Source organism: Hirundo rustica, chromosome 19 (assembly GCF_015227805.2).
Source record: "Hirundo rustica isolate bHirRus1 chromosome 19, bHirRus1.pri.v3, whole genome shotgun sequence".
Taxonomy (NCBI): Eukaryota; Metazoa; Chordata; class Aves; order Passeriformes; family Hirundinidae; genus Hirundo; species Hirundo rustica.
This window is the reverse complement of record NC_053468.1, coordinates 4,370,080-4,389,673: the sequence shown is the minus strand read 5'-3', so window position 1 is coordinate 4,389,673 and position 19,594 is coordinate 4,370,080. Positions and strand designations below refer to the sequence as shown.

The 19,594-nt window shown below is 63.9% G+C and overlaps 3 protein-coding genes across 5 annotated transcripts; all 3 read right to left on the bottom strand.

The window, feature by feature from the left end:
• Positions 1 to 457: 457 nt before the first annotated feature.
• Positions 458 to 4,576, bottom strand: PIGS (phosphatidylinositol glycan anchor biosynthesis class S). The gene is made up of 13 exons (XM_040082820.1): positions 4,572 to 4,576; positions 4,273 to 4,412; positions 4,047 to 4,186; positions 3,862 to 3,973; positions 3,323 to 3,412; positions 3,095 to 3,186; positions 2,757 to 2,955; positions 2,350 to 2,492; positions 2,143 to 2,257; positions 1,834 to 1,979; positions 1,643 to 1,743; positions 1,128 to 1,338; positions 458 to 1,029 (listed from the first exon to the last, which is right to left on the bottom strand). Exons 1-13 carry the CDS (start codon positions 4,574 to 4,576, stop codon positions 754 to 756), a joined length of 1,770 nt encoding a protein of 589 aa, XP_039938754.1. The 3' UTR covers positions 458 to 753.
• Positions 4,577 to 4,783: 207 nt separating this feature from the next.
• ALDOC (aldolase, fructose-bisphosphate C) lies at positions 4,784 to 8,638 on the bottom strand. The gene is made up of 9 exons (XM_040082770.2): positions 8,506 to 8,638; positions 7,457 to 7,579; positions 7,158 to 7,369; positions 7,023 to 7,077; positions 6,765 to 6,925; positions 6,180 to 6,263; positions 5,920 to 6,094; positions 5,640 to 5,839; positions 4,784 to 5,279 (listed from the first exon to the last, which is right to left on the bottom strand). Exons 2-9 carry the CDS (start codon positions 7,566 to 7,568, stop codon positions 5,184 to 5,186), a joined length of 1,095 nt encoding a protein of 364 aa, XP_039938704.1. The 5' UTR covers positions 7,569 to 7,579; positions 8,506 to 8,638; the 3' UTR covers positions 4,784 to 5,183.
• A 1,886-nt stretch (positions 8,639 to 10,524) lies between these two features.
• On the bottom strand, positions 10,525 to 19,348 carry SPAG5 (sperm associated antigen 5). 3 transcript variants are annotated; one of them, XM_040082503.2, is made up of 23 exons: positions 19,249 to 19,348; positions 19,000 to 19,101; positions 16,592 to 18,813; positions 16,313 to 16,505; positions 15,689 to 15,778; positions 15,455 to 15,589; positions 15,079 to 15,198; positions 14,746 to 14,838; positions 14,486 to 14,620; positions 14,286 to 14,379; positions 14,109 to 14,202; positions 13,941 to 14,022; positions 13,383 to 13,516; positions 12,944 to 13,109; positions 12,605 to 12,797; positions 12,421 to 12,492; positions 12,163 to 12,286; positions 11,784 to 11,895; positions 11,501 to 11,581; positions 11,273 to 11,416; positions 11,050 to 11,124; positions 10,784 to 10,864; positions 10,525 to 10,702 (listed from the first exon to the last, which is right to left on the bottom strand). In XM_040082503.2, exons 1-23 carry the CDS (start codon positions 19,270 to 19,272, stop codon positions 10,595 to 10,597), a joined length of 4,674 nt encoding a protein of 1,557 aa, XP_039938437.2. In that variant the 5' UTR covers positions 19,273 to 19,348; the 3' UTR covers positions 10,525 to 10,594. The 3 variants fall into 3 exon arrangements, with proteins under 3 accessions (XP_039938437.2, XP_039938438.2, XP_058278995.1); XM_040082504.2 differs by having other exon boundaries at positions 15,455 to 15,586; XM_058423012.1 differs by lacking the exon at positions 11,501 to 11,581.
• Positions 19,349 to 19,594: the final 246 nt, after the last annotated feature.

Sequence of the window (19,594 nt, the reverse complement as noted above, 5' to 3'; positions counted from 1 at the left end):
CCCCGGCCGCACAGCACCGCCCGGCTCCGCGGGAAGGGGGAGGAACCCGGGGAGGAAGGAAAGAGCTCCCCCCACGCTGCTCCTAGGGGTTCGGGGCAAGCCTTTTCTGCTGGAGGAGGTTGGGGTCCCCCCTCCCGTCCTGCGAACCCCCCGCCATGGAGCGCAGGTGAGGTGGGGACACACCCGACACCTGGCACAGAGCACAGGGACACCAGCCCAAACCACCCTGAGACCGACACACAATGGAGCTGGACCCCGCTAAGGTGGGCTGCCTCTGTGCCCGTGGATGGGATGGACTCCAGGATCTGCCCCCCTCCCAAACTAAGTATTTTTGGCTAAATGCCCGTAAGGCAGGAGCCAGAGCCCATAAAGCAATGGAGTGGGGGGCAGGAAAGCTAGGCCAGGGGGAGGCAGGGCAGGAGGTGCCCCCCAGAAGGCTAAAGGAGGTTCACACAGCCCCACATCAGCCCCCCACAGAATAGGGGGTTCTTTATTTACACAGCAGCTTCTGAATACAGCACCAGGCTGAGGGTGCACAAAGGCAGCATCCTCCCTCCCCTCTGTGGGTGCAGGAGGGCTCAGCACCCAAATTGAGACCCCTTCCCACCTCCCAAAGCAGCCTCTCTTCCCACTCCTGCATCCTGACCCTGGCAAATCCAAGCCAAGCAGCCAGGTCTGGCCCCGGAGAGCCTTTCTGGGCCATGAGTCTGTGACAACACCAGCCCACGAGGTGGGGACAGCCCCAAGCCTCACTCAGTCCATCTTGGTGGGCTCCTTCTTCCGCAGCCTGGTCTCCCGGACAATCTTGGCCAGGGATAGGAGAATTGGGACAGCCATGGGCAGGAAGAGAGGGATGTAGATGGCAAACTTCTGGTCGTCAGGGAAGTAGAGGAGATGGAGGAGAGACGGGTCAAAGAAGGCCCTCTCCGAGGAGGTGACAGCTTCCTTGCTGGCCTGGAAAGCTGCGTGCAGGTTGCCCAGGGACAGCTTGGTCACAGCGCTCTGGACTGAGGCCACTGCCCGGTACACCTGTGTGGGAACAACACCAAGGGTCAGTCCCTGGCCAGGGAGGGCAACAGGGACACTCAGCCCCCTCTGCTCCCCACCTCAGGGTGCCCCAGCCCCACCTCAGAGGCAACATCATCCTTGATGACTATGTTCCCGATCTTGTCCAGGAGCTGGGCCAGCGAGGTCAGGGTGGTGGACACGGTGGCAATGTTCTCCACAGTGTGGGCCCAGAGCAGGTGGTCCAGCTCCCAGTCAGCCAGCCCCTCATTCCCTGGGCCTTCCAGCAGGAACTCGGGGGGCACCTCCTCCCGAGACAGCCCGAAGAGTAACCTGGGAGTAGAAGGGATGGTCCCAGCCCAACATCACAAGCCTGCATTCCCATGAGCTCCCTGTTCTTCTTCCCTGTCGTGCTTAGCCCCAACCCTGCCTAATTGCCTCCTGGATGCGTGGCATGATAAGCCAGGCCTCAAACCTGAGGAGTGATGGCCAGTAGCCAGCACCTCAAAGGCCACAAAGAGCCACCCTCAGCCTCATAGAGGCCACAGAGGGAGGAGTGAACAAGCTGTTTGGGTACAGCCTCTTCTGACCCCACTGATTTCCACAGAGGCCTGGGGAGAGAAGAGCACATCCTCACCGGAGCTGGGCCAGGAAAACCTCCATCACCCGTGCCATGTCCACATCCACATGCAGAGGGAGGGAGGCTTGGGGGGAAGCAGGGGCTTCAACATTGTAAACCTGCAGGAGAATGTGTCAGCGAGGCCACAGGGCCACCAGCTGGGAACAGGGAGCCACCAGCTTGTCCCAGCACCCCCATGGCTCCCATACCATGATGCCACCCCAGCGGGGGCTGTGGAAGGCATTGGTGCTCACTGGGGCTCCATCCTTGTCCTGGATGTACAGAGGGGAGTGGGAGCGCTCTGGCACATACAGTAGGAAGTTCAGCACGGGGTAGAGTGAGGCAGCACTGGAGCCTGCAGTGGGACAGAGTCACAGAGCTCTTGTGGCTGGCAGGGACAGCAAGAGCAGCCCACAGCCCAGCTCCCCCTTCACAGCCCCCCCCAGCAGCTCTCACACGGGCTGGGTGGAAAAGGAGCCATGAGACAGACCCCAGGGAGCCACGAGCACGGCGCTCACCCAGCCGGGCCTCCACGGGGTTGATGACGTGTGGGAGGCTGTGAGCACTCAGGAGGAAGCTGGAGGACTCCTTGTCATAGCGTGGTGTCACTCCTAGGACGGCGTAGTACAGGATCTGCAGGCACACGAGGGACATGTTGCTGGCAGAGAAGCACATTCCCGGGAGGCCAGGGCTGGGCTTTCCCCACCATCTCTCCCAGCCCTCACCTGTGAATCCACAGAAAAATTGGCCACCAAGCTCAGCTTGTCCAGGACAGGCCTCACGTAGCGGTTCACTGCCCCCTCAATGTCCCAGTCCACGGTGTGGGACTTGGGGTCAGGGTTCAGCAGGCTGAAGGTGATCTCGTACCCTGCAAGGACCCGCAGCCTGTGAGCCACCAAGGTCATGACAGAGCAGTAGGGCCTGTCCCCTCCTCCCTGGCCCACCCCAGTGTGGGGTGACACCAACAGAGCAACCACAGCACAATCCTAGCCCAGAACAACTGCTACAGGCAAGGGAGTCTGTTAGCCCACAAGACATCCAGGGATGCTAAAAGCAGAGCAGGAATGGGATCTTCCCCAGGAGCAGAAGCTTTCCCAAGGCCAGGGAACAGGGGTGGAGGGCACATCCGTACCCAGGCTGGATTTCAGGTAGCGCCGTGCATCGGGGCTGAGCTGACTGTCGGGCACGCGGTCTGAGAGGGCGGCGGCGATGGAGCCAGCCGTGAAGGACATCACCTGTGTCACCTCCCGCAGCCGGGCCTGCAGGGCAGCCAGGCTGCCCACAGCCCTCACCAGGGCGCTGCGGTGCTTCCCCACATAGACATTGATGCCCTGGGGAAGGGACAGGGTGAGGGCTGGGAGCAGCGCCCTGAGAAGAGCACGGTGCCACCTGTGACAGGCACCTGTGACACGTGCCACCTCCCAGGGGTGAGGCACGCAGAGGCTGGCACCATAGGGTGCTGCTCCGTACCTGAGGCAGGAGAGAGGAGGTTTCAGGGACCACATACATGGTGAGAGAGCCCAAGGTGGTGTCCTGCAGCAGGTGCAGTGCAGCATCAGCCTCTGGGGAAGATGGAAGCACTGGCAGAGTTGGGAATTTCACTGCCATCCCCATCTCAGTCTGAGACAAAGCAAAGTGTGCTCTCTGCTCAGCCAGCCTCAGGAAAAGGAGCTGCTGGGCAGCTCCCTGCTCCAATACCTTGTGCAGTCGCCGCAGCCAGCGCTGCTTCCTCCTGACCCGTGGTGCTGCGATAGCGCATCTCATAGCGGGACGTGACGCTGGCTCTCACTGCGGGGGCAGAAAACCTGAGTGCATCTGCTGATCCCAGGCCTCTCACAGGAACCTGGTGCTCACAGGGACAAGGGACAACCCCACGGGGACACATGAGGTCCTTTGGGTGCCAGAGGGGTGAACCACCATGGGGTGTGGCATCACTGGTCCACACTGGTAGTGAGACAGCCCCACACCAACCAGACACATCCCACCTTCCGAGGTCTCCACCGTCCCATCCCCAAGCTACGGAGCTGGTCCCTTCCCTGCAGCTCTTGGACCCTCCCAACCCCTTCTCCCTGCTCTGCCAGCTCAGGGCAGGATGATGCTGGTGAACGGGGCTCGGCGTCCCTGGAGCTCGGGGCTGCCAGGGACTGAAGGCACGAGCAGGTTGGGAACCCCAGGAAAGGAAGAGGCCACCCATGAGGGGCAGACAGGGCAGGGACAGACAAGGGGGGGTCTCTCACGGTTCACGGAGATCTCCATCTCCTGCACGTCCCTGAAGGGCAGCGGCCTCGGCAGGTCCCCGGGCACCGACCCCGGGCCGAAGACCACGGCCATGGGCACCACCAGCTGAACCTGCACGGGGGCAGCGTCAGCCCGGGCTCCCGAGCCCCCACACCCGCCGGCCCCGGGCCCGCCCGGCGCTCACCGGCTGCTGGGCGAGCCCATCGATGTCGGCGTAGGGCAGGGCAGCGCGGTACGTCTCGGTCGTTTTCCACCACAGCGGCAGACCCAGCACCACGGCGATGGTCGCGAAGGACAGGGCGGCGCGCCGGCCCCGCGCCCGCTCTGCGGGGACAGCGCTCAGCACCGGCCCGGCTCCCCGGGAACCGGGAGACAGCGAACAAACACCGAGCATCCAACCCCGCAAATACCTGCTTCATCCGCCGCCAGCGCCACCGCCGCCACCATCTTCACTTCCCGGCCCAGCCAGGGAGGGCGTGCCCTGCGCCGGCCCAGCCATTCAGGGCTCACGATAGCTAAGGCAGCCAATGGGCGCGGTGTGCGCCGCGCGCTGGCATAGACGGGCGGGCAGCGGGACCAACCAGATGGCGCACCGGCAGTGCAGAGGCGGGCTCCGACCCTACGAGTGCCGCGCTGGGACACGCGGCGGGCACCGGGGAGTGCCCGAGTACCGGGACCGGGAGAGGGGGGACAGGAGCTCCTCACCCACCCCATCGCCCTTCGGGGAATTCCACCCACCCCCTGCCAAGCTCACGGAGCCTCACGATGTGTGCGGGCGGGCCGAGACCCAGCACGGCTCATTGCATAAGTGATCACACCACGCTGCGGGTGATGCCCGGACCGAACGCAGGGACGGAACAGGGCGAGGAGCGTGAAGCCAAGAGTTCCCGGGTGCCCCGCGGCGAGGAAAGAGGCGGCACAGCGCTGTCTCTACCATTTATTCGTTGTTAGGCTATTTGGTACACGGGGTGCACACGGCGAACACAACACAGGCGCCCCAAGGGCGGCAGCGACCAGGACTGCAAAGCTACGGCAGGGCAGGGGCACCCCCAGTCCTCCCCTCCTGCCCCCCACGCGGCCTGCCCTCCTCCCGTCACGGCCCGGCCGGAGCCCCCGGCCAAAGGGGCACCCGGGTGGCTCCCCCCCAGGGCCCAGCTGAGCCGGAGCCCTCATTCCATCTGCGGACATTCTGCGGGGCGCTCCCCCCTTCCCCTCCCCGCGTGGCGGCTCCCCTGGGTGGCTGGGGTGGAAGCGGGGTGTGAGCGGTGGCGGGGAGGGGGCCGGGGCGGGGGCCGGGGCCGGTGGGGTGCCCGGCCGGGGCTCAGTACGCGTGGTTGGCCACGTAGAGGGACTGCCCGGCGGCCCCCGAGTCGTCCCCGCTGCCCTCGTACTGGCCCAGCGCTGCCAGCCCGTTCACCTGTGGGGGAAGGAAAGGTCAGTGGTCACGCTGGGGCGTCACTCAAGGTCCCCAAATCACAGCCTTCAGGGTCCCCCAGCTCACGGGGCACCTGGGGGGCAGAGCCCAGGGACGTGGCCCTTGGCACCCCTGATCCCCCTATGGGAACACAGCTCTCACTGTCCCCTCACAGAGACAGTACTGTGCCCCTTCCACAGGGACCACGGGCTCTCTTGGCCTAAGGGGCACAGCCCTCGCTGTGCTCTCTCAGCCTGTGGGACACAGTCCTCAGCCACCCCTCCTTCCAAGGGCACACAGCCCTCGGTGTCCCCTCCACCCCAGCCCTTGGCACTCCCCTCCCAGGAGGGCCACCCCCATCACCTCTGCACGCTTGACAAACTCCTCGGTGGCAGCATCGGCGTTGTCCTTCTCCCCACGCCAGGCGCTGAGCGCCGACGCCTGCAGCGCCCGCCCGTAGGAGAAGGTGAGGGCCCATGGCCGCACCAGCGGGCACGTGTTGATGGCGTTGAGGTTGATGGAAGCCTCCTCCTCACTCTGACCCCCAGACAGGAAGGTGACACCTGTGGAGAGCGGGGTTATGGCATGGGGTGGGGCACAGGGCATCACTCTCCTGGTCTCTGCCACGTGCCAGGGCTGGTACCTGGCACGGCTGGGGGCACGGTGCGGCGCAGAGCAGTGACAGTGGCCATGGCAATCTCCTCTGGGCTGTACTTGGTGGGGCAGGAGTGCCCAGGGGTCACCATGTTGGGCTTCAGCAGGGTCCCCTCCAGGTAGATGTGGTGGTCGCTCAGTGCCTTGTAGACGGCTGCCAGCACCTGGGGAGGACAGGCAGCGTGGAGTCCCCTGGCATGGCACGGCACAGCATAGTGCCTGCCCTGCTGCCACCCCACCACCACTCACCTTCTCCGTCACATACTGGCACCGCTTGAGATCGTGGTCACCATCAGGCAGGATCTCGGGCTCCACGATGGGCACGATGCCGTTCTGCAAAGAGCAGAACAGACAGATGCCATCACAGTGATGTCCCTGGACATCCCTAAGCCCCACAGCTATGTGGGACAATGCCCAGACTGGCAGAGCAATGCTCAGCCCCAAGCCTCAGTGCCCCCCTTGGTGGCAATGCCCAGCCCCATGGGATGATGCCCCAGCTGGGAGGGTCAGTCCTCGGCCCTATGGAGTATTGTCCATGTTTGTGAGGTGCACGCAGCAACGCCTGGCCCCACGGATTGACGCCTGACCCTGTGGGTGATGCCCGTGCCAAGGGGCAGCGCCCCACGTGCACCCACGTGAGGTGTTACCCAACACAGGGGTTATGTCCAGCCGCTGGGGATGATCCCCAGGGATCATCGTCCCTGCACAGGCTCAGTGCTGAGCCTCACAGATCCGTGCCCACCCCCGTGGGGCAATACCTGCCCACACAAGTCAATCAATACCCCTCCTACGCATCACTGCCCATCCTGAGGGGCGATGGCAGCAGGCACGTACCTGCTGGCAGATGCTGGCATAGCGGGCCAGGACATTGGCGTTCTCCATGATGGCCAGGGAGGAGGGAGTGTGCTCGCCAATCTTCAGCACGCAGCGCCACTTCGCAAAGTCTGCCCCGTCCTTCTTGTACTGGGCACAGCGCTCCCACAGCCCATCCAGACCTGTGGGGCAGCACGTCAGCCCCACAGCCACAAATCCCCCGGTCCCAAACCCTACAGACACAAACCCTGCGGCCCCAAACCCCACAGCCCCACCTACCCTGCGTGGTGGTCTCGCCATCGGTCCCAGCCAGGGGCACAACACCCTTGTCCACCTGTGGAATGAGAGGAAGGCAGAGCTGAGCCTTACCAGCAGCCTCAGCACCCCAGAGACCCACCAGGACAGCCCCCACACCTTAATGCCCACAACGATGCCCTTGTCCTTGATCATCTGGACGAAGGGGGTGCCGTCATCAGCCTTCTGGTACATGGTCTCGTGGAAGAAGATGACACCCCCGATGCATTTCTTCACCCTGCTGTCGGCGCTGAAGAGGATCTGGCGGTACAGCCGGCGGTTCTCCTCCGTGTTTTCCACCCCAATCTGGTTGAGGCGCTTGGCCATGCTCCCTGCAGGCACCCAGCACCCTCGTCAGCCTCCATCCGGCGTGAGGAAAAGGGGTGGCGGGACAGATTTCCCCCCATCCCCAAACTGACCTACGGACTCATCGGCTGCCAGGATGCCCTTCCCCGGGGCCACGATCCGCAGCGCGATGTCCGACAGCTCCTTCTTCTGCTCGGCCGTCAGCGCGGGGTGTTGGTGCGTCATGCTGGCGGTGGCTGCGAGCGGACGGGGACTGAGTCACGCACCAGCGGGGCGACACCCCGAAACCACACGTAGCCCCTTCCCCGGGGAGCGGGGACCCCCACGGGGCTGGCAGCCCGGCCCCACCGGCCGGGGCACGTTGTGTAAGCCTCGTGGCAGGCATCGAGGAGGATGCCGGGCAGCTCCCAGCCATTTTGGTGCCTGCCAGCCCGCCCCCAGCCCAGCCATCTTGAGGGAGCGCAGCTCCGCGGGGACCCGCGCAGGACACGAGGGGAGCGGGATGGGGGTACCCCGGGGATGGGAACACCCCGCCAGGAATGTATACAGCGCGGGGATGGGGGTGCCGAGGGGGCGGAAATACTCCGGGAAAAGAGGAAAGAGAAACCCACGGGAGGCACCGCCGGCGTCCGGAGTTACTCGGGCTTTGGGGTACCCCGGAGACGGAGATACTTCATAGTCGGGAATAACCCGCGGGGAGGTTACGCGGGCGATGACGATAACGCGGGGATGGGGATACCGGGGGGGGGGGGCGACGGAAATAGCCCGGGAACGGGGGACGGAGCCGCCCCAGAGCGGCACAACCCGTGGATGGAGGTACCCAAAGTGTGGGATACTCCAAGGATGGCGATATCCCAGGGCTGGCGCCGTCGCGGGGCCGGTGATGCCCCCCGGAGCCGGGACGCTCGATCCCGGGGCCGGCATCGTAAAACTCGAGCTCCACCAGCACAGGAGGAGTATCCTAGGTCCCCCCAAGCCCCCAATACCCCCATGCCGGGGGGGTCTCTCTGCCCTGGAGCCCCCCAGCGCGGACCGGTCCCCGGGATGCCGCACGGAGACTCCCGGGAGGCTCGGCGGGGCTGCGGGCTCCCGCCGCCGGTACCCCCCGGCTGCCCCCCCGGCAGCTCCCCCCGGCCCTCCCCGACCCCCGGCTCCCCCGTACCGTGTAGGGCGGCGGCGACGAGCACGGACTGCGGGCTGCGCGCTCCGGCCCCGCGGTAAATGTGGCTGCGGTGCCGCAGAGCTACGTGACCGGCGGGGCGGCACCGGGCAGGACCGGCCCCCCGCCCCGCCCCGGCCCGCCCCCGCCACCGCCCGCGCCCCCCCGCCGGCCACAGCCCCCCTCCCCACGCCACCGGGGTCGTGCCGCCCTGCCGGCGACAACCCCCGCGCTCCTGGAGACCCTAAGGTGACAATCCCGGCCTGGGGACCCCATTGTATCACTGCTTTGCAACGTCTCCCTGGTGATGGGGACCCCTCTGTGCCCCCCCTGCCACCGCGCAGGGACATAGCTGAGTCACCCCTTGTCATGGGAAGCACCCCCCATGCTACCCAGGCACTCCACTGTGCCAGCTCCCGCTACTACTGGAGACCCCTGTGTCCCACCACCCTTCTTGGTTATGGGCAGAGACCTCTGACACCTCCCTGCTGCTGCTGGGGACCCTGCTGTGTCCCCCTATTGCCACTGCTAACCAAGGACAGAGACCCCTCCGTGCCACCCCCAGGCTGTGCCCCCCTATTTCTGCTATTATGTAAAAGCAGAAACTTTCTCTTGATCACCTCTGGGGCAGGGACCCTCTTGTCCCACCCCCCAGGCTGGGGTCACTGTTCCTGTTCAGGTGACCCCATCTGGGTCACCAGCACTGAGCCCCAGACCCTCCAGAACAGGGTGGGGACACTCAGAGGAGACCAACCCCGCTAAAAAACCACCCGCAGCCGGCACAGGGACAATACCAGTGTCCCCACTCGCCCCACGGGGACCGCTGCCAGGGCCCCGCTGTGCTGAATCCCGCCGTAAAAGGAGGCTCAGCCACCCTTGCGTGGCCCTAATCCAGGGAAGGGAGCACATCTCCCTGCATCCCAGAGCCGGGGCCCCTCGCTGCCAGCCTCGCACCTCTGAGGCTGTACCCCACCCAGCGGGGTCACAGATCAAGGGAGGGAGGCAGTGCCAAGGGAGCAGAGAGCACTGCTTCTCCCACGAGCCACCCACGCACGCAGGGCATGGAGGCACAGCCCCAAACACCTCAATTTCCTGGGTAAATAAATCGGTGCCAGCGCCCGGCGAGTCACGCACCCGCCCCACACCGAGCGGCGGGGCTGTGGCAGAGGGCAGGGGAAGGTGATTTCCACCCCCTTTGGGCAGGAGAAAGAGGCCATTAAAAACCAGAGCACTTGTTGGAGTGCTGCTATTTTTGGGCCATCGCAGGGGAGGGAAGGTGCCGCGTGGTCCCCATGGCGGTGGGGAGCATCCTTGGGGTCAGGAACACCGGGAGGGGGAATCCCGCAGGAACTGCCCCGGCAGGGAGGAAGGGAGGTGAGGTTGGAGCTGTGCTGGGAGCCGGGGAGCCCCTAAGGGAGCTCCCCCCTCTCCATGCAGCAGCAGGAACCAAGGGGGGTTGGGAGCAGGAGCTGGCAGAGCTCCCGGCGCTGGCTGAGCCCTGGGATGCTGCGTGCTGGAGCCAGGCTGGGAGAGGGAGACATGCCCGTGCAACAGGCGTGTGCACACAGCCCTGTGCTGGGGGTGCGGGATCCAGCCTCTGGAACCATCCCCTGTGAAAAGGTGAGAGATTTCAGCCTCTGGAACGATTCCCACACAACAGGCTGGTGCCTGCGGCCCCAGGATGGGGTGGCAGGATCCAGACGAGCCCCTGCAGAGCGGGGCAGGGAGGGAATCTAGGGCAGGAGGAGGAGCGGGGAGCAGGGGAGGGAAGCTGGCTCAGCCCCGGCGCTCTGGCTGCTGCCGGGGCCACACGGTGGGAGCCTGGGGAACGCGGTCCCTGACTGAGAGCAAACACTGGCAGAGAGGGGGGGACGTGTCCCCCGCCAAGAAGGAGAGGCCCTGGGGTGACAGGGAGCTGTGCCCACGGCCCCGTGACGGAACAGGAGAAACCAGCACAGGCTGGACAAGTTGTCCCTACCCACAGCACCAGGAGCTTCCTGAATGTACACGCAGCAGGCGGGGCAAAAGCCAACACAACTTTATTCAATAAATAATTACAACATTAACAACAGGAAAGGTTTCAGGCTACAGGCTATAGCGGCTCAGCAGCTTCCTTGCTGGCTGGCTTCAGGCCCAGATAGCGCAGCAGACTCTGGAGCTCCTGGCAGCCCACAGCCACCTCAGGGACAGCCAACAGGGCCTGGGAACAGCAGCAGCAATAGTATTTGGGTTGGTGTAGTTGCAGTCACAGCAAGGGTGGGCAATGAACAGTAAATCTCACCTCTTTTATCTTCTCCTGCATCTCCTCGTGGGTCCTCAGCACTTTCTGGGTATGATGGAGCTTCACCTCCAGCCCTCGGACCTGTGGTGGTAGGAGAAGCCCGTCAGGACTCTGCTCCAAACTTGAGCAGGGCCCAGCCCAGAAGGGAGAGGAAACCCCTGCCCATGTCAGGAGTGTTGGAACTAGGTGACTTTTACGGTCCCTTAGAACCCAAACCATTCTGATTCTGTGACTGGAGCCAGGACAGCCTCTTGAGGACCCCATACCTGCTCCAGGTACTTGTCATTGAGCCGCATATTCTCATTGTCTTTTTCCACGAGCAGCAGCCGCAGTTTATCCACCTGCAAAAGCAGCAAGCCCTGCTGAGATCCCGGTGGGGGAAAGCTCTAGGGTGGCAGGCAGGGTGTGGGGAGCAAGGTCTGAAAAGATCTCCTTGTCCGTAGTGGGGTGATCTGAGGGGCCCTCAGCCCTGCAGCTGCCCGGCCTCACCTCTCGCCGTAGCATGACGCGCTCCTGGACGTGGGCAGTGTCCACCTGGTGCTCCTTGCCCCTCACCTCCTCCCACAGCACCGTGGCCTCTGTCTCTGCATACTGGAGCAGACGCTTCAGCTGCAAGACTTCTGTCTCCAGCCTCTAGAGGGGAAAAAGGGATACTGAGAGGGGTCCTGCAGCCAGCAGCCCCCCGGGGTGCTGCCCACCCATGCCCCCATCACACACCGCAACTTCCCCACTCTTGTTGATGAGTTGTGACAGTTTCTTTTCCTGCTGTTTCACCACGTCCTGCAGCTCCTTCTCGTTCTGACAGGGAGGAAGAAGTGGGGTCAGGCAGTGCCCAGCCCTGGCCACACCCAGCACCCCAGAGAGGGTTTTCTCATGTTTGAGGAGGTCAGACGAGCCAGGAGCACCCATGGGGCATCACCAGATTTCTCCATGTCCTAGATCAGCGCCCGTCCCAGTTCGGCTCTGCCCTGGGGTGAGCACTGGCCCACTTCTGGCTCACCTGAAGCTTGGTCCTCAGCGCCTCGTTCAGCTTGGCAATGGTGGCAGCCTGGGTATCCACCCTCTCCTGGCTCTGAGCTGTCACCGTGTCCAGGCGGCACTGCAGGTCAGAGCTGGGAGAGGACAGTGGTGGTGAGTGAGTGGGGATCACAGGCAAGCACAGCACCAGGTACCAAACCCCCTCCTGGGCACACCCCATGGTGACAGAAGACACCTGGTCTAGCCCAGCCAGCTGGAAAAAGCCCATCTAGCCATGACAGGAGAGCTCTAATCCACAGCTGGGGCAAGAGGCAGAGCCACCAGGCTGCCTGCAGGAAAGGCCATGCCCAGGACAGTGCTGCCCCTGCCCAACCCTTGACATGTGCCCATGCTGAACTCACATCTCTGTCTGCAGTGCCCTGAACTCGCTCTGCTCCAGTTCCTGGATGCGAGAGCTCAGTATGGCAAGGCTGGAGACCACAGCTCTCAGCTCCTTCACGCCCTCCAGCAGAGTGTCCTCGGGATCTGCAGGAAGGAAAGAGCAACACAGAGGGAACATCAGCCCCAGGGCACACAAAGGAAGGTGTGCCTGCTCATCCCTCTGCTCAGCACCCTGCAGTTTCCGAGCAGGGTCCCTGCTGGGGTGACAGCCTCAATACCTATTGGCTTTGACACAGAGGCAAGTTTGTCCTTGGCAGCTGTACTCCCGCTTCTGGTGGTCTCATTGGCATCTGTGAGAGGAGAGGACAGTGGCTGTGCCCAGCCCTGCACATCCCCCAGCATGGGAGGGACCAACCCCCATCCTGGGACACCCCTAAACCCAGAGAGGAGATGCCAGCTCACCTTTCCCTGCCATGGCTTTCAGGACGCTGCCCACAAAGGAGCTGCCGGCGTGGTGCGGGGTGTGGCACGCCGGGGTGCGGCACGCCGGGGTCCAGGCACGGCGTGGGGTCCAGGCACGACGTGGGGTCTGCCAGCCCAGGGCCTGGGGGCCCGGGGTCCAGGCTTTGCTTCTTGATGGAGCATCATCATCATCCTTCAGAGGGGAAGGAGAGTACCAGAGTGCAGCTCGTGGCCGCCCCAGCAAGCACAGGACCTCAAAGCCATGCCATGGAGAGCCACGGGTGTGTGACCCCACCCTGGGCCATCCTGTTGTCCTTGACCCCAGCAAAGGGCTCCTACCTGCTCTTCCAGAGCAGCCTTGAGGCAGTCAGCAAGCTCCTGCAACCGCGTCTTGCTCTCCATAATGTCCGTGGAGCACCAAGAAACTTTGTTCCTCTTTGTCTGCAAGTTGAGGAGCTCGGCCTTGGTGCTGCTCAGCTCCTTGCTGAGGGCAGCCTGCTCTTCCCTGTGGGATGGCATCAACCTCAGCAGAAGCAGCATTTCCCTTCCTTGATGTGGGATGGGGACACGCCTGCCTCTCACCGTGAACAAGCAATCCCACAGATTTAGGGCAGCTTCCCTCAAGATGGGATCTGCTGACCGTCCCCACCCACCTGGACCACCACACTTGGCTGGAGCAGCAGTGACCACGGTCAAAATGTCCCCTCTGACACCCCAGGATGGGCTTGATTTCCCAAGGATAGAGGGGTTTGAGTGGGGCTGGTGAGTGGGGCAGTACCGCAGGCGTTGCTGGGACTCCATCAGCTCCTTGCGCTGCAGGACGCACTCCTGCAGCGTGGCCAGCGTGGAGTTCAGACTGGCCTCCATCTCCAGCACCTGGGTCTGGTACATTTGGTTCTCCTGATTCAGGAACTGTAAGAGGGTGGGAGGACAGCCATGAGCAGCCAAGCAGAGACCTGGGGGGGCTCATTGGGACCTCCAGCACAGACCCTCCCATGCCTCAGGGCGCTGTTTCTAATCAGGGGCAGCTTTATCCCAGCAGCCCAAACCCTACAAACCAGTTTACTGGGGACAGGCCGGGGGACAGCTCCGTGCCCACAGGGGAAAATTATCTCCAAGAAAATTATCTCCGAGAGCTGCCCAGCCCCCTCCCTGGGAATCCCTGCCGGGCAGGATGAAAAGCTGCGCTACGTGCGGGATGTCAACAGCCCTCACAAGCTCATCCCCCCTCCGTAGGAGGGCTAATCCCGCTCCTGGCCATCTGCCAGCCTTCCCGGAGGGGCCCTGATGGGGGCCGGCAGCGCGTGACGGCTGGGCAAGGTCAGGCAGCTCCTACCTCCCGGCACTCGGTGGACTCCCGCAGCTCCCGGCGCAGCTCCTTGCACTCCTGCTGCAGGGAGTTCGTCTCCTTTGCCAGCCTGAGGGGATGGGATGGGATCAGGGGGTGCTGTGTTTTGGGAACCAGAGGTGGGATGGGGCTCAGGGCATCAGGGTTCAAACTCACTGGGCAATCTCTTCCCACTGCTTCTTGTTCTTCTGCTGCAGCACATCCCGCTCCTTCTCCATGCTGGCCAGTTTTGCCTTTCTAGAGCTCAGGTCTGCGAGGGACAGAGCTGTCAGCCACAGGGGACAGGGGCAATGGGGATGGGGCAGCTCCAGCCCCCACGTCTCCCACCCCTACCTTTCTCTAGGCATGAATTGGCCACTGTCAGGTGCTCCAGCTGAGCCCCTGTGTCCTGCAGGGTCACCAAGGTCTTCTCCAGCTGGCAGGATGCCTGTGGAGACACGGTGCTTGCTCTGGGGCGCTCTTACACCAAGGGGTGCCCCAAATCACCCCGTGCCTCAGACACCTCACAGCACTGAGAGGAGGCACCCCTGTACCTCCTCCTTGGCTTGAAGAGCTTCCTCTGCTCGTTCCTGTGCAGCAGCCAGCTCCTCCAGGCAGCTCCTCAGCTTGCCAGGCACACGCTCCAACAGGGCACGGGTTTGGGACACCAGGGCCCTTGTCTGCTCCCGCTGGGAAGGGACACAGCACCAGCAGAGCTCAGCATGGCACTGCCAGCACTGTCCTGCTGTGTGACCAGGGACAGGTCATGGCACAGAGCACTGAGAGGGCAGAGAGGGGCTGAGCCCCCACTCACCTCCTCATCCAGGGCTCTCCTCTCCTTCTCCAGATTTTCAAAGATGACATCTAAGAATTCCCAGAAAGACTGCTCCTTGGCAGACAGGGATGCCTGTAGGGTAGGAGGGATGAATCAGCACTGCAGTGGTGGAAAAGCCACATTTAATGGCCATGAAGGGAGGCAAGTAGCAGCCCTGAGGCCAAGTTTCCAGCAGCTTCCCACTAGCAGCACCAGGAAACCTGTGGTGCACCCAAGCCCATCACAGAGTATCACCCAAACTCAGGATGTGGCGATGCCCTTCCAGCCCCTGGCCCAGTGTGGGGTAGCTGGGGGTAGCACCACACTCAGTACCTGCAGGTTGGTGGCATGGACCAGAAGCGTGCTCAGCTCTTGCTGGGATGCCAGGCTCTGGTCACGGGCACTGATCTGGGCACTGGCGTGGGCACAGAAAGCCTCCAGGAAGAGATATCCCTGCAGAGGAGAGGATGCTGCTGCAGCCACGCTGTCGCACAAGGAGCTATCCCTGCATCAGGACTCCTGCTCCCAGCCCTCGCCAAAAAAAACACCCAGAGGGCTCCATCACACAGCACTTCTTGCCTTCTACATTGGGATTTTCTTCCCCTGGGATGCCAGGGAGATCCTCATCCCCAGAGATGGGTAGAGATGCCCCACCTAAGGCATGGGAACAGCTGAGACTGCCTCGATCCCACAACAGCTGCCCCCTTACCTGATCCTTGGCTTGTAGGGCTTCATCCAGTCTCTGCCTGATGGCATCCCGCTCTTCCAGACAGCTCTGCACCTTGCTGGGAACACTCTCAAGCACAGCTTGGCACTGGGACACCAGGGTCCCTTCCTGCTCCTGCTGTGGGAGGCGACAGCACTGTGAAGCACCAGGTACAGCTGCTGTGTGTGCCAACAGGTCTCCCAAAACCCAGGGGAAGGGGGAAGCAGAGGGACACACCTCCTGCGCGAGGGCTCCCTGCTCATCCTGCAAGCTCCGAAAAGCGGCGTCCACGAGGCCCTGGAACAGGAGGCTCTGGCTGCTCTGGCTCTGGGACAAGGACACTGGTGTTATGGCAGCAGGCACAGGCAGCACCGGGCACAGGTGTGTGCCCTGCGTGGCTGAGATCTGGCACACTCATCGCCAGTGACAGCCACCAGGCACCCAGCTCCAGCTGCAGATCCCACTCGCTCCCCACAGCCACTGCACAGCCTCTATTTTCCTCCACAGCTCAAAGCAGAGCTGCCAGCAGATCTCCTCCTCCCAAGGGCATCCACCAGAGCGGAAGGCACTTCACACCAGCCCCGCTCCACCCTGGGGCCAGCGAGAGCTGGTCAGCCACAACACCTCCCCTCCTTCCCCCACGTGCACCAGGGATGTTTCCCCCACGAGGGTTCAAACCCAGCAGACTCAGCGGGTGTGATAATGCAGCACCGGGCGCGTGACGCCATGATGCAGCAGCCGAGCTTTACTTCCGCTTCACCAACCCAGACAGGGTCACCGTCCTGCCAGCGGTGCAGGGACACTGTCACAGTGCCGAGGCTGCGGGGGACATGGTGGCATTGCCTCGGAGAGGACTCTTACCCCTTCAGGGTGGGTGGTGTCCGTCTGTGTGAGCGCATCCCTCTGCTTGGCCGGCCCCACGCCAGGCCGCGGCCGCTGGCTCTCCTGCCAGTCACGCAGCTGCAGCGAGAGCGCTTCGATGATGATGAGGCTGCTCTCCAGCCTCCCCTCCAGCTCTGCCCGTGGCAGGGTCTTCAGCCACTCCCGGGGACAGCTGGGGACAAAGAGAAAGGCTATGGGCAAAGACGGCCCTAAGTGAGGGTGCCAGGGCTCCATGCAGGGCGGCGGGTCCATACGTACTGCCAGAGCAGGGAGTCTGTTTCAGCAGCACTGTCCTTGGCACAGGGGAGGCTTCCCCTGGATGTGTTCATGCTCCTCTCCCACACATCCCGAGGTGTCATGAAGGTGCCGGTGGCCACGGAGAGCACCGGGGTCGTGCTGGTGCCCGCGGCCATAGTGGGCACTGGGGTCATGCTGGTTCCAATGGCTGTGGTGGGCACCGGGGTCGTGCTGGTGCCAGAAACCGCAGTGGACACAGGAGTCGTGCTGGTGCCAGTGACCACGGTGGATATGGGCGTCATGCTGGTGCCAGTAACCACGGTGGACAGAGGGGTTGTGCTGGTGCCAGTGACCACAGTGGACACAGGGGTCGTGCTGGTGACCGCAGTGGGCACAGGGGTGACACTGCTGCTGGCATCTTGCTGTGGCTTGCTGTGGGGCAGGCTGTGCCACAGGGTTTCCACCAGCAACGAGGCGTTGAGGGTCTTCTCCTGCCACACCAGTGGCAACATCCAGGACAGAGCACCCAGGGTCGATTCAGGCGAGGTGACAGGGATGACAGTGGCTTCTGAGCCAGCAGGCTCCAGCCCACTTGTCTCAATGGGAGGGAGGCCAGGTGGGCTCTGTTCCGGCTCGGCTCCCTCAGGTGTGCCTTGGCAATGCAGAGGATCAGAACTCCCATTTGTAGATGGGGGCTCAAAGCTGCAGGAAAAGTCTGGAGGCGCTGCTCGCCACCCGTGGAAAGGAGCTTTCTGCGGAGTGGAGCTGGTGCCGGGGGGCCCTGGGGTACAGGAGGCTGTGCTGGCATTGCCAGGGGACCCACAACTGCAGGGGGGTAGAGCAGAGCTGCCTGGAGAGTTTGGGTTGCAAGACACTGAGCTAATAATGTTGGGAGGCCCTGGGGTGGTGCTGCCAGGGGACTCCAAGGTGCCGGCCACTGGGATGGAGCTGCACAGGGAGACGGGCACAGCGTTGCCAGGGCACTCTGGGGTGCTGGATCCTAGGAAGGAGCTGCACAGGGGAACTGGAATGGTGCTGCTGGAGGGCTCTGGGCTGCTGGGAGCTGGAATGGGGCTGCTGGACACGGGGATAGAGCTGCACACAGAGGCTGGCACAGTGCTGCTAGAGGGCTCCGGGGTGCCAGACACTGGAATGGAGCTGCTGGAGGGCTCTGGGGTGCCAGACACTGGAATGGAACTGCACACAAAGGCTGGCCCAGTGCTGCTGGGAGGCTCTGTGGTGGAGCTGCACAGGGGGACAGAAACTGTGCTGCTAGAGGGCTCTGGGCTGCTGGGCACTGGGATGGAGCTGCTGGAGGGCTCTGGGCTGCTGGGCACTGGGATGGAGCTGCTGGAGGGCTCTGGGGTGCTGGACACTGGAATAGAGCTGCACACAAAGGCTGGCCTAATGCTGCTGTGAGGCTCTGGGCTGCTGGGCACTGGGATGGAGCTGCACACAGAGGCTGGCACAGTGCTGCTGGAGGGCTCTGGGCTGCTGGGCACTAGGATGGTGCTGCTGGAGGGCTCTGGGGTGCTGGGCACAGGGATGGAGCTGCACACAAAGGCTGGCACAGTGCTGCTGGGAGGCTCTGGGCTGCTGGGCACTGGGATGGAGCTGCTGGAGGGCTCTGGGGTGCTGGGCACAGGGATGGAGCTGCACACAGAGGCTGGCACTGTGCTGCTGGAGGGCTCTGGGCTGCTGGGCACTGGGATGGAGCTGCTGGGGGGCTCTGAGATGCTGGGGCTTGGGATGGAGCTGCACACAGAGGCTGGCACTGTGCCGCTGGGGGACTCTGAGATGCCAGGCACTGGGATGGAGTTGCACACAGAGGCTGGCACAGTGTTGCTGGAGGGCTCCTGGGTGCTGGGCCCCAGGTCTGGACTGCACAGAGGAGCTGGCACGGTGTTGTCTGGGAGCTCTGGCATGTTGGACACTGAGACAGGACTGCCAGGGGCCTCTGGGCTGGTGCTGCTGGAGTTCTCTAAGGCACCAGGAATAAGGGTGGAATTGCTGGGGACCTCAGAGGCATCAGGCTTAAGGATGGGAGGCCTGAGGCCCTGGGGAGAAGTCCTGGGGGGCTCCAAAGTGGTGCTGCTGGGGGGCTCCAGGGTGCAAGGCATTGGGGTGGTGCTGCTGGGGGTGCCCAGGGTAGCATTTCGCCGGGCTCTTGGGGTGCAGGGCACCGCGGTGACGCTGCTGCGAGGACCCCGGGCGCAGGACACTGGGGTGGCGCAGTCATGGTCCTACAGGATATTTTAGGGGGAAAGGGAGGTCAGGGCAGCCCCGCCCTTTCCCCCTGCCCCCCGCAGCCGTTTGCCCCGGTCTCCCCATTTTTCCAATCCTGGAAATACTCCCGTTGCGCCGGCACTATCTAACCCCCCCAACACTCCCGGTTCCGGTACCGAGCTCGTTATCCCCCGCACACCGACCTTGAGCCGCAGCCGGCGGAGCAGGGGGGTCAGGCTGGTCCGGTCGGCGCCCGACTGCATCTGCAGCTCCTGCAGTGGGGTGCGCCGGGGCCGCCTCTGCGCCTGGGGAGGAACCGGGTGGGGGGGGGAAGTCACCGGCGGCAGCACCGGCAGCTCCCCCCCACCACACACACACACAGATACCGGGAGCGCTGCGGACCGCACCGCCCCTTCGGGAACCCTCCAAACCGAACCCCGGCCCGCACTCACGGCGGGGGTCTGGGCGCGCTGCATGGCCCCGGTCTCGGTCCGGACTACGGCTGCGGTGCCTCTCGGTGCGGGGCCCGCTCTCGGTGCGGGCTCGGGCCTGGCTCCCGGTCCGGCCCCGCCGCCGCCCGCGCGCTGCCGGTTTGAAAACCACGCGCGGCTCTGATTGGCTGCGCCGCCAGTGCGTCACCACGCGGGGCGACCGTTGGGGCGTGGCCACGGCAGGCGGCGGGCGGGGGAATGGGCGTGGTTTCATCCGTTGGTCACGCCCACGCCGCGCTGCGCAGCGCCGCTACGGGAGCGGACAGACGGACGGACAGAAGGATGGGCAGGCGGACCCAGCTCCTCC